The 11,969-nt window shown below is 46.4% G+C and overlaps 1 protein-coding gene across 1 annotated transcript; it reads right to left on the bottom strand.

The window, feature by feature from the left end:
• Positions 1–7,691: 7,691 nt before the first annotated feature.
• LOC142761743 (beta-galactosidase-like) lies at positions 7,692–11,354 on the bottom strand. Its single transcript, XM_075874574.1, has 2 exons — positions 10,410–11,354; positions 7,692–8,406 (listed from the first exon to the last, which is right to left on the bottom strand). Exons 1-2 carry the CDS (start codon positions 11,310–11,312, stop codon positions 7,966–7,968), a joined length of 1,344 nt encoding a protein of 447 aa, XP_075730689.1. The 5' UTR covers positions 11,313–11,354; the 3' UTR covers positions 7,692–7,965.
• Between the last annotated feature and the right edge of the window lie 615 nt (positions 11,355–11,969).

The following is an 11,969-nucleotide window of genomic DNA, read 5'->3' on the forward strand; positions in this document are numbered from 1 at the left end:
GCATAATCATAATTAGATGCATCCTTGAGTATAACTTATAGAGACTGTGATATGCAAAGCAGACAGCGCAGACCAACACTACCTATATAAGCTTTGAAACTGTACAACACACACAATTATTCCTCTCATTCCTGCCTCCAACATGCGAAAGCTCTCAATTTGGCATGGCGTGATTATTTAGTGAAAAAAGAAAGTAGAATGGCCGTCAAAAAATACAAGGCCACTATTACATGTATTACTGTGGGAGCATGGCCTGCGAACATTTGAGGGTGCCGTACGTGTTAGTTTGGTTTGTGTTTTGTTTGCGCTGTGTTGCGTAAGTGTTCCAGTTTGCCATAGAGATTCACTATCCCCCTTGGTTTATGGGTTGCATTGTACTGATACGCATATCGAAGCAAAACGTCGACTACTTGGCTGCTCCTAAACTACCATTTAAATGCGCTTAAACCACCTCCGATTACTTTCCAACGTTTTCAAGGAAACAGGTGCATCGAATTCAGAATGTCGAGATCATCAAGAGTGTGAAACAAAATAAATTAAAGGCTTCGGAACACCTGTCTTGTCGGTAAGAATACCCGAATAAAAAAAGGTTGCCGACCACGAAAGGAGAATATAAACTACCGACGTTTCCACACCCAGAACGAAAGCCTTCACCACGATATCACGAATGTTCACGAATTGGTAACAAGGCTCCCATATACTGTCTACCGAGGCGTCAAAACATTGTCTCTTCTAGTTAGCGTTCCTTTTCATTCAGCAATGCTGAATGCAATACGGCTATGAGCTGACACTCAAAAAAAAAAAATGGCAGCATATCCACGGAGTGAATGATGGAGAGTGGGGCGAAGAATTCGTCCGTCCATTCGTTCTTGCTTCCGTCCGTCCATGCGTCCGTCAGTGTGACCGTCCATGCGTCCATCAGCCCGTCCGTGCGTGCGTCTGTTCGTGCGTCCGTCCCTGCGTTCGTCCATGCAGCCGCCCCTGCGTCCGTTCATGCGTCTATCCATGCATCTGTCTATGTGTCCGTTCGTCCATCTATTCGACACTCCAAGTACCACCATCTCGCATGTTTTCATCATATATTCCCCATATAGAAGCACCGCCATCCAGCGGACATTCCAAGGACTAAACGAGAGGTGGCACACGCACGCTTTCTTACGGCTTGCGCTTCGGGTCCACTTCCCACCTTTAACCACCTCGAGTTCATGGTATATACTAGTTCACTGTATTCATGGCACTGCGGCCGAACGCTCGCTAAACCTTTCTAAAACCAAGGAGGTTACACCCAGCGAGTATAACGTAGCAACCCTTTCTTGTCAGATCGTGCTCAATGTACATGCTAATAGCTGCTAATGGGGATCGCAGCCTGCGTGTTACCTAAAGGCCGAATGCTCCTGTCTCTCATTCCCCCTTAGCAGCCATTAACATGTGCATTGAGCACTATCTTTTATTGTTCAACAACGCACAGAAGAAATCTCTCACCGGAACTACCTTGGAGATCAAAATCATAAGGACCGCTATTCCGGGTATGTGCCATTGGTGGTTACGTACTAAAAAAAAAAAACATGCTTGTGGAGCATGTGTTCAGGTGTCAGTGCGGGACGGCTCTTTACTCTCCCATAGTAGAGTACCTAGTACTCATAATCGTTAACCACTCTTTCTAAACACACAAAACGGTAGAAAATTCTCCGAATGAAAGCAGTTGATCGTACACAGAAGGTCCACCTGTTGAAAAGTGAACGACGATATCAGCCGGTGCTACGTGTTACGTGTCTCCTTCGAATAGCATCAACAGGCGCAAATGAAGCGCGTCTTCTCGGGATGTATTTAAATGAACAGCTGAGGCAAGGGCAAGTGACTGAGTGAATCCAGAACACGTTCGTTAAGTGTACGGGCGCGCTTGAAAACGTCAGCAGCCTAGTACCTAGAACTACCGACCGTGTACACGTGAACGTGGACAAAGACTGCTAAACGAACCTACGTAACAATGGACGTATGCATTGCATGGGTATACTTTTTATATGCCTCAAGCGGAACGTGTCATATTGGCGGAACGTAGATGGCGCATTGAGAACATTCTAACTCAAGAAACTGCTTATGTATCTCAACATGCTAAAGTGCTTATGAACACCTAATTTAATGCCCAAGAGAAGTTCTCTGCAATGCAGTCCAAAGCATTCAATTCGGAAGCCAAGACATTATTCAATCACTTACGTGGTGTTGAATTCTTGCAGCGCGCATTTTCTTAGCCTTCTCGGTTTTTACAGCGTAAGGTGCTATACGAGCTCGAAACAAGAACCAATTTTCTGAGTGCATTTCTCCGCTACCACCACCTGCACAACCTGTCTCCATACTATTGTGACGTCATCCTGATGCATTCCATGACCGTCTGTTTCAGAGACAAGCGCTCAGACCCGCTGTATTTTTCTTCGCACCTTCCGTTTTTCAGAAAACTCCCACCATCGAGATTATTTTGACCGTATGTATTTCGCGACAGAACGTTAAGAAAGGGTTCGTTCTTGGTGACGCGTTTCGGTCACTCCAACGAGCTTGTCAACTGTCGCCCACGTTCTGAAAAAAAAAAGGGGGGGGAGTGGAGTTCGAGGCAGATTCGAACGTAAGCCCTGATCACAGCAAGAAGATTAACCCCCGTATTCACAAACACTCCTCGACTCGACTTTCAGCCTTGCACTTGACAGAGTTGAGCACTGTGCCACCGCTCGGCGGAAAATGATGCTGCGCTACTCAAGGATCGCAGCAGATTATCGCTGATATGCAGTGGCCTGCCCTGTCTAGAGACGGTGCTCCCATCGGCCTTCTCAAGTGAAGGTGAAGCGTTGAGTGTAGGGACGTCCTAGAATACGGGGCTAAGACGTTTAATGAAACAAAGGAGAAGAGGTTGGAGAGTGGGTTTCTAGCCTGCTACTCATCCCGGGAGTAAGCGGGAAAAAGAGAAATATGAAGGCATGATGATTGTCGTATAGCACAATGAGTAACTGCATACACTGTCCCGATCGGGGAAAAGTAACCATCGCGGCAAGCACGTGATTTGCTACAGGAATACCCCACCATTTGAATTATTTTCGAAAAAAAATGAAATCGTCCATGCAAACGTCGTGTATCGCAAGAAAACGGGTTGACGGATGGTATATCCGGGGTGGCGAATGAGTACAATCGCAACACGCGGGACGTCATGCGAATTGCGTAGCGAGTGGGTGATGTAAGATTGTCCACCCATTACAAACGGCTCTGAGCAAAATTTACATATTCATTCATATTTCCCGGATATCTTGGTGCCAAGATACTGACCCAAAGGTCATGGGTTCGATCCCGGCCCCGTGGCGGTCGCACTTTAAAGGAGCCGAAATGGTGGAGGGCCATGCATTATGAGCGATTTCTGTGCATGTTAAAGCACACCAGACAGTCGAAATTTCCGGAACCCTCCACTACGGCGTCTCTTATATCGCGTTTTTGGGACGTTAAGGACCCAGTTATTATTATTACCCACTTCATCTGGCGGCGCTTGGGGGAGCGGTGGAGGGTACGTATGTATAATAGCAGGCATGTAAACAACATACAAGAAACTTTTGTGTGCATAGCCCACAGAGGGGAGTAATATTTTTGAGTGCAACAAGCGACCATACGTATTCAAGGTGCCGCAGGGAAGCCGGTGTTTTAGCCCTGAGAACGACCACTGGCAGAGCGGCAGTCGCGCTGATGTGACGTCACGGCAAGGACTCGCTTGGCTTGCTGCCCAAAATGGTCCTTTAGTGCGCCCGGTGCTCTTAATGGTGCATTCAGACGACGGATCGAATCCGGATGTTGCGGGGCGGACGGCGCGTCACGTGACCTCACATCAGCGATTCGCCTCGTCTGCGACCCGTCCGCGCGGCTCGCGGACGGATGACCGCAACCTGTTTCTCACATCGGGATTCTGGCGGGGGAAAGCCGATACTTCAGCGGATTAGCTCGAGGTTTCTGGCAACCAGTACACTTTTCGTCTGCTCACGGCATGTTCTCCATGGCTCGTGAATAGCTGCATGACTGGTCGGCATCATCTACGCTTGAGCATGGTTTACTTAGTTTCCGGGGGCTTTGTTCTCAGGTGATTAAATACGCGGAAATCACTTTTGGTGGTTCGGGATATGTCGCTGCCGTCTTTTGACACGCGAGATTTTTAGCCGTCATGACGGTGAAATATTCTAACTTCTGCAACCGGCGACGTGCCGCTTCTAAAGAAAGGATGCGAGACGCGTTCAGAAGTTCTACAAGTGGGGAACAATGTAGTTGAAAGAACATTCTGCCAGCAACTCCCTTTTCTCCTGAAAGAATAACCCTCCTCGTTCATTTGTCACAACGCGACAGACATCGCAGTGAAGCGTCGCTTCTTGCGGGCATCCATGTTGAATACTCTCAAACCGGTCTGCTTTCAGCGCGCGCAGGTGAGCGCCGAACCTGCTGTCGAGGGTAATCCACCTGTTTTCTCCTGGAACACCGTCCGTCGTGTGGATGCGCCTGTAGGCGGACCATCCGCAGATTAGCTGTCCGCGTCCACGACAAATCCGGATTCGGTCCGTCGTCTGAATGCACCATTAGCGTTGCAGTGGTGAGTACGGTGGTGGCAGTGCAAATCTACTCAAGGTATAATATGGGTGTTTCCACTGCTAGCGATAATTACCTAATCTGCCGAAAGTTGAGGTGATATAGCTTATATTAAGCAAACTCACGTCCGAGCTGTAAGTTTACTGCGATAGTGTCGACGGTTCACGCTGTTTATAATTTCGCTATAACTTGACGTACACTTTTGCGGTTAGATAGGGGTATAGAAGAAATCGACAACAAGATGCATCTGCAGTAGACTTTTCGGGACGGCTCACTGCTCTTCCATAGTTGAGTACGAAGCACTCGATATCGGTAAACACTTTTTCTAAACTCACCAGACAAAGAAAACCATTATCGTCTGATTTCGCAGCTGAAGACGCATCCTGTTGCGTATAGCTTTCGTCAGTGCTTTAGAGGCGAAGCTCCTTGTGGTCGAGGTTTGTCCGTTGGCTTTGGCGTCGTGCGCCTAGCCTTCACTGACGATTCCGATGAAGAACAACTGCATTCCCGATCCCACATTCTTTCTGCGATAATGGCAGAGCACATGCAAGGTACTCAATATATGGCGTAACGATCACGATGACTCATGATGATGTTGATGATTTTGATCACGGACAACGACTGATCTGTGCTGTATATGACGTCTCGACATGCTCCACCACGCATTTCGTACGACTGTAAACAACCAACAAACGCCAGGGGAACGTGCCCAGACATCGTCTGTGCCAACCTCAGGCTAGATCCGATACCACAAAGCAGTGATAATGAAGGCAAAACGTAATTTTAAAGTCAACGCAACCTGTACCAGTTATGACCAATAAACGCTGTATATAACTGTACACCATTTGACGCTAATTTACACGCCCGAGTGGTCAATGTCACGGGTTATTTACGGTAAACACCTAACGATCTCACTGCTTCGTCCACTGATCATCATTCACTTCCTAGATATGCCACGTTCTCTTTAGTTATTTGTATATATCTCAAATTTCCACTCATGAAGAAAGCCGACGTTTTGTAGTGCACGAATCTCTTGAGTCATGACATTGTACGTGGGAAGTCGTGCGGGTTCACGATGCACTTTTCTATAACCGAGCAATTGATAAATAATGATATACTAAAATAAGGCATTTTCTTTTTTTGTCAGAAAGGCTTTGTTATGAGCCGTGCAGACAACGTTTTAGTCATCGGAGGACGCGTCCGCTCCATGTCTATCAAGTAGCATTTTACCTGTGATGTTTTCATAGCCAACATTGTGCCGCTATTCACTGTACCTTTGTTGTTAAGCGGCAGCGCAGTGCAAGTGATTGGCTTCTTGACCGCTTATAGAGAGGAATCTTCCCCCAGCTCGGGCCTTTCTTTGTTGCAAACGTAGTGACGTGAGTGGTCGAAGTTGTTCGGTGGAGGAAATTCATCCAACCGCTTTCAGCAGTGATGCTAAAAAAAAAAACCACTTCTCATCCAGTATTTGTTTTTTTTTTTTCACTGGACGTAAAAGGTGAATGAAGCATCAAGTTACAGCCAACTCTCGAGGAGTGAGTGTTGCTTTACATCCCACCATGAGTTAGTGTTTTTTTTTTCACGACCATGAGTCACGTTGATGGCATTTATTGTTTAATATCCTTCATCAAGATCAAAATAAACATCATTTTTCTGATGCATTGCATTTAGAGCAATTATTGTGTATGTATGTCACGAAGCGCCCCATGCCACCAACACGCTTTGGCTCGATCAGCAAAACGAAACAGTTAGAGCAACGAAACATGAAGTCACGACCGCAATACACGTCGGGAGGCGTGAAATGTTGCCGCCGGCCACTGTCCGTTTCAGTGAAGCCCATGACTTCATCCGATGAAAGAAGCACGGGCTGTAAGTCCACACGTGCTATCTGTTCGTAAGACAACAAATGGGTTGAGCCTCGTCTGAGTGCCATCATTATTTGCACAGCGCGCCACCTATTGTTCGGGGGCGTTGCGAATAGCTTTGCGCAGAATAAGGTGTTGCAAGTTAGCGCCAGCGGGTCTCACGGCCATTGTCTGCTTGTGCGCTTGAACATTACTATACATGTGTTACCAACATCCCCAAACAGCTACATATTGAACTATGCTAATGAGCTGGCACTAATCTAGACTAATCTATAGACTAGACTAATATAGACTTATTTACTGCCTTCCAGGTAGTTCGGAAGCCTTAGCTAGCCGATGCGGGCTGTTTCCGGGTCGCTTCTATGTCGTTGGTATACGCTTTAAATCGGTGAATCTAGAATGTTCTCACGTTAATTCTCAGTGTATGTAGAAGTTCGAGTTAAAGCAAAGGCCGTCACGATACGGATGTGCAGATTCTATTGATTGAAACTCGCACTGAAACGAAGCGTTGGCACCTCTCATAGATCTACAAGCAGGCCGTCAACGGCACAGGCCTTCCCTCGATTTGCGTTCTTATCGCAGCCACCATTGCCTTCTCCCGTTTCCAGGTATTCTGTCATACGTACTTGGGGTCTTACGCTTAGCGCCGTCGCATCGCAGTCATTCGTTCGGCTCAGTGTTGCTGCTTTATTTCTTGTGGATGAGCGGTGAGCTGCGAGACTTACCCGAGTTCTGTGGCGCATCCTCGTTTGTGATGGTAATATAGTTTACTCGTAGGTCGCACAAATTAATGCTAGCGTAAAAAGCTTCGCCGTTATTATTCTTCTCAACATCAGCGTCGGTGTAACCAAAATTACTCAATCACTACACCAGTAACTAATCTATGTGCACACTTGTGTTTTCTACTGCAATGTTCTGTGTGTCATTCCAATTATTCCTCGTATTTCTTTAAAGTTCGTACGGAAACACATGGTTATTATATTGGGAATATACTGAAAACACTCGGATTTCGTAAAGAAATAAAGAAACATGTGGAATAATCGGAATGGTGTACGCAATGCTACAGTACGGAGCTCGGAAGTTTAGCCACATATATATACCACTTGACTCCTCGATCACCTAAGTGGTAAAAAGGACTACAACCACACCCATTCTCTCTTCTTCACTAAAACGAACGTGTTTTAGAGGTAACTTCATGGATCAGTCATGTGGCATGACAAGGCGTGAAAAAAAAATTACACGTTTATTGAGTAGACTGAACGTGTTCGTGAACAAAGTTGGATGATGATGCGTAATAACAATGAAATTCCAGTTTGCAAAAGGCGTTCGCACACCGTCGATTGATACAGTGAAATATATCGATGACCGGAGCCCTTGTCGGTGGTCTTCTGGGGACCTGTTAGCCTGACCTTTAGCGTTCGTTTCGTAAAGACTGAACTCCAACGAAATAAACACTCGGTAATTTCAAGTATTACTTCTTGCCTTTCTGGTCTTTCCACTAAGGGTGAGGCTGTCCCGGGTTAGCGTCGAGGTAAGGCCTATCAACAAAGCTAACACCTCGGTCAGGGTGATTAGTGCGAAGCCCTTCCAATTCGAACAAGATGAGCCTGTTTTTCTCGGGATACGGCTTGATGTAGATTCCGGGAACGTACAGCCTTATCTGCGGCCCGACTGCCGGCCAGTAGCGCCCCAGGTTGAAGCCGTTAATAAACGCCACACCTTTCGTGTAGTTTGACGGGTCGAGGAACGTGTCCAGTGGCTTCTGTCCCTTGGGCAACGTGAACCAACCGTAGTAGAAGTGTGGTATGTTGCCCTGGCTGTTTCTGGGCGTCCGCATGAGCTGGAAGAGTTCGTTAATGTCTCTCTTCTGTGTCAGAGGCAGGGCCTCGATGATCCAGTCAGTCAGGGTGATGCCGTCCACAGTCACGTTCCTAATTCCCTGGGTAAAAGAGCACGTTCTTACAGTCGGTAACTACTTAATAAACGTGGCTTCCCCCTATATATAAGAATCGCAATAATACAAAGATGAAACGTGTCCTTGCAGAGGTAATTCAGCGTTTATTGTGCGTTGTTTCAGCAACAGTAACATATTGCAAAGACTTATTAAGGACGGCAAGCAGCTTGAAACAGCGTGACATGCTATGGATATTCGTTTTCATAATTTATATATATATATATATATATATATATATATATATTATTATGTGGGGTTTAACGTCCCGAAACCACCATATGATTATGAGAGACGCTGTAGTGCAGGGCTCCGGAAATTTAGACCACCTGGGGTTCTTTAACGTGCTCCCAAATCTGAGCACACGGGCCTGCAACATTTCCGCCTTCATCAGAAATGCAGCTGCCGCAGCCAGGATTCGAACCCACGACCTGCGGGTCAGCAGCCGTGTACCTTAGCCACTAGGCCTCCGCGATATATATATATATATATATATATATATATATATATATATATATATATATATATATATATATATATATATATATATATATATATATATATATATATATATATATATATATATATATATATATATATATATATATATATATATATATATATAGATATATATATCAACACGGATATGGATATTCGTATGAATATTCCTGTACATGTTCATATGAATGTCCATATGTATATTCATTTCCACGTGATTATCCATATCTGTATGGATATCGAAATACGTATGGAAATTCATATCCATATTGATAACATCATATGCACATTGTGATCACTAAACAAGTTTGTATATACTGCACACACGTGTTACGTCTATGCATAACCAAGTGCTGTTCGCGTTGGTTAATGATAAGGTGACGTCGTTCCCTTCGTGGATACGGTGGAATTTTTTCTGGCATATATGTTCCACTTTGTGGCTTATATATGCCTATATACTTATAAATCAATCACGAAAAGCTGTCGAGAGTGCCCATATAATTCATATCCTGATAATATTCGCAAGGTCCCTTATGCCTTCGCTTATGAGAAGTCGAAGGCCGTAGTCGTATGATTTTTCTTCTCAATCGATGCACTAATGGTACCCCTGCTCTCTTCCGACAGTTTTCTACACCTAACGAGGTTTCTTAATACCTCAAGGATTATAACCTTCACATGCTTTGTGCACCTTACTTGGTTTTGGTCGGCCCACAATTAACCAAGCGATGATGCAATGCGCGGAGGGGGGGGGGGCGTCGTCTTGCGTTGTCATCATGTTTTCAGAAAGTTTTGTGATCTGTGACGCTATGACAACTTCATAACGTTATATTCTTTTTTTTCGATCATTTGTTGAAGCCGCCGACGCCGCTGATGCCGCCGACGCTGCAGACGCTGACATTTCATTTTCGCGTTTTGGATCCGTATGTCGTTTCGGTGGTGTGGTCGGTAAGCAGTGTGAATGACGTGGAATGTCGGCGGCGCAAGAGTTCCGCTTGCTTTGGACCGAGAATTCGCAAGTGTGCACGAGCCTTAAGGATTGTCGCCTCAATAACATACACAACTGCGATGCCCATGTACTTCATCTGTGTAAAAGAGTCGGGGCTTGTTTTTTCCGTTGTCCCCGTAAGCGTGTTTTCCCCCTAATGTGAACACTACAGATATCAGTAATCAATGTTTCATCTTCTCTGATTAAGCTATCATGCTTACCGGAACAACGAATGAGAATATTCGATTAACCATGCCAATCAGTTGAAGCTGTCGAATTAAGAGCTGTGACACCAACACGTTTGTATGAGTATATGCGCTTCTTGGAATTCGCGGGGAAATGGTTAGCGTCACAAAAACGAGTGAGTGCTACTGATCTGGGCCTCTATGTAACAATCCCGCGGTTGGGAGAGCAAAGGCTAAGGGTGGAACCAAAGGCATAGTTGGCTAGATAAGTCAAGCATACATTTGACTCGTCATGACCGGGTATACAAGACCTACTCACTCACCTTCGGATCGCGATTCTTGGGACCGAAGTCTTCGCGGCCCATGTTCTCCACCAGGATGGACAGGCTCTCGCCCAACCTGAGCATCACGTTGCAATCGGTTTTGGCTGGCAGGCGTGCGGTGTCGAATATGCGCATGAAGTAGCGTTCGTCACGCACGTGCAGCTGCGCCATGTCGCGGAGACCGTGAAGCGCCATTGAGTACTGGCCATCCAGGCCGGCCATGAACACAGTGCGGTACAAAAGAAACCCGAAGTCCTGGCCGAGCTCTTCGAAGGTCAACGGATACTCGGACCTTCTTCGCTTGAGCCAGCCTTTATCTCTGAAGTGTGCCATTACGTCCGTCAGGGACCTGCTGTGCGGCATGCGAATGGCATCTATCTTCAACTTGGGCCAGGGCTTACGAAGCTCCCCGGATTTGAGCGGAATGTACTTGCCGATTGATTTGCGTAGTAAGAAGTAGTAGGCCTTCGGGTCGCCGTCTTCTCCCATGGGCGCGTCGTAGTCGTAGCTCGTTACCAACGGCGATTCTGAGCTGGTGGCAGCCTTGAAGCCGAAGCTCGTGCCTCCGTGGAACATGTAGAAAATAACGTTGGCCCCCCGTTCCATCATCCTCTCGAAGGTGGCGATGACCATGGGTGGATAGGCCGGATTGTCGTCCCAGCCCCAGTAGTTCATCCAACCGGTGTAGTACTCACTCACTACGATGGGAGCCCCCGGCTTGACCTGTGCTTGGCGAATGACGTCAAAGTCTTTGTCCACGTTGCTCTTGGGGTCGAGGTTGCCGGCCACCAAGGTTTCTCGCACCTTGTCACAATTGTATCGTTCCATAGATGGTGCGTTGGCGCGGAACATGACTACGTCCGTGCCTAAAAGCGCCTGCTGGAGGGACAATACGACATCCATGTATAAGGGGTCGCAGTTACCTTCGAGATGGCCGTACTCATTCTCGACCTGCATTAGTGGGCACGGGGGAGTAAGTAACCAACTCTCTGTCGCGTTGCTCTAGAAGATCGCTTGCAGTGAGTTTCTGTACCAGCTCGTGAAGCTGTATTCACAAGACAGACGTGAGCGCGGACGCATCAATGGCGAGCGATGCGACGTAATTTAGATCCCTCCGCAGCCAGCATTCACACGACGGAGGATAATTCACGCTACAAGCGAGGATTTCAGAATTGGTTACCTAAGATCCCAACAATTTGGTGTAGTGCCACGTACTAATTTTTAAGAAAACGTAGTTGATAAAAAATTGGCGCTTTCCTGTCAGAGCACCTCTTTCATGTCAACTACTTTTTCTTACAATTTTTTCACGCAGCACTACACCCAATTATTGCAATAAAGTACCAACTAGCCTGGCACCCTTGTTCAAGATTTCAACAGCGATTTGCGCTTCCGTCATTTCCCAAATTAGTCCCCGCGTACCGAAGCGAAAACGCGAGAACGGCTGACGTATAGTGACGCAGTACGCAATCCGCAGATTAGAATCACGATTTGGTCCGTCGTGCGAATACAGCTCAATAAACACTTGTAATATTCGAAAACTCTTTTACCAGCGAATGTACA

This window comes from Rhipicephalus microplus, chromosome 10 (assembly GCF_043290135.1).
Source record: "Rhipicephalus microplus isolate Deutch F79 chromosome 10, USDA_Rmic, whole genome shotgun sequence".
In the NCBI taxonomy this organism is placed as follows: Eukaryota; Metazoa; Arthropoda; class Arachnida; order Ixodida; family Ixodidae; genus Rhipicephalus; species Rhipicephalus microplus.

Bases quoted from the DNA above. Each gene is read 5' to 3' on its own strand.
- LOC142761743 (XM_075874574.1), bottom strand. From the start codon at position 11,312: ATGGATGTCGTATTGTCCCTCCAGCAGGCGCTTTTAGGCACGGACGTA. The intron at 8,407-10,409 runs GTGAGTGAGTAG...TCTTTTACCCAG, and splicing joins CCAAGAATCGCGATCCGAAG to GGAATTAGGAACGTGACTGT.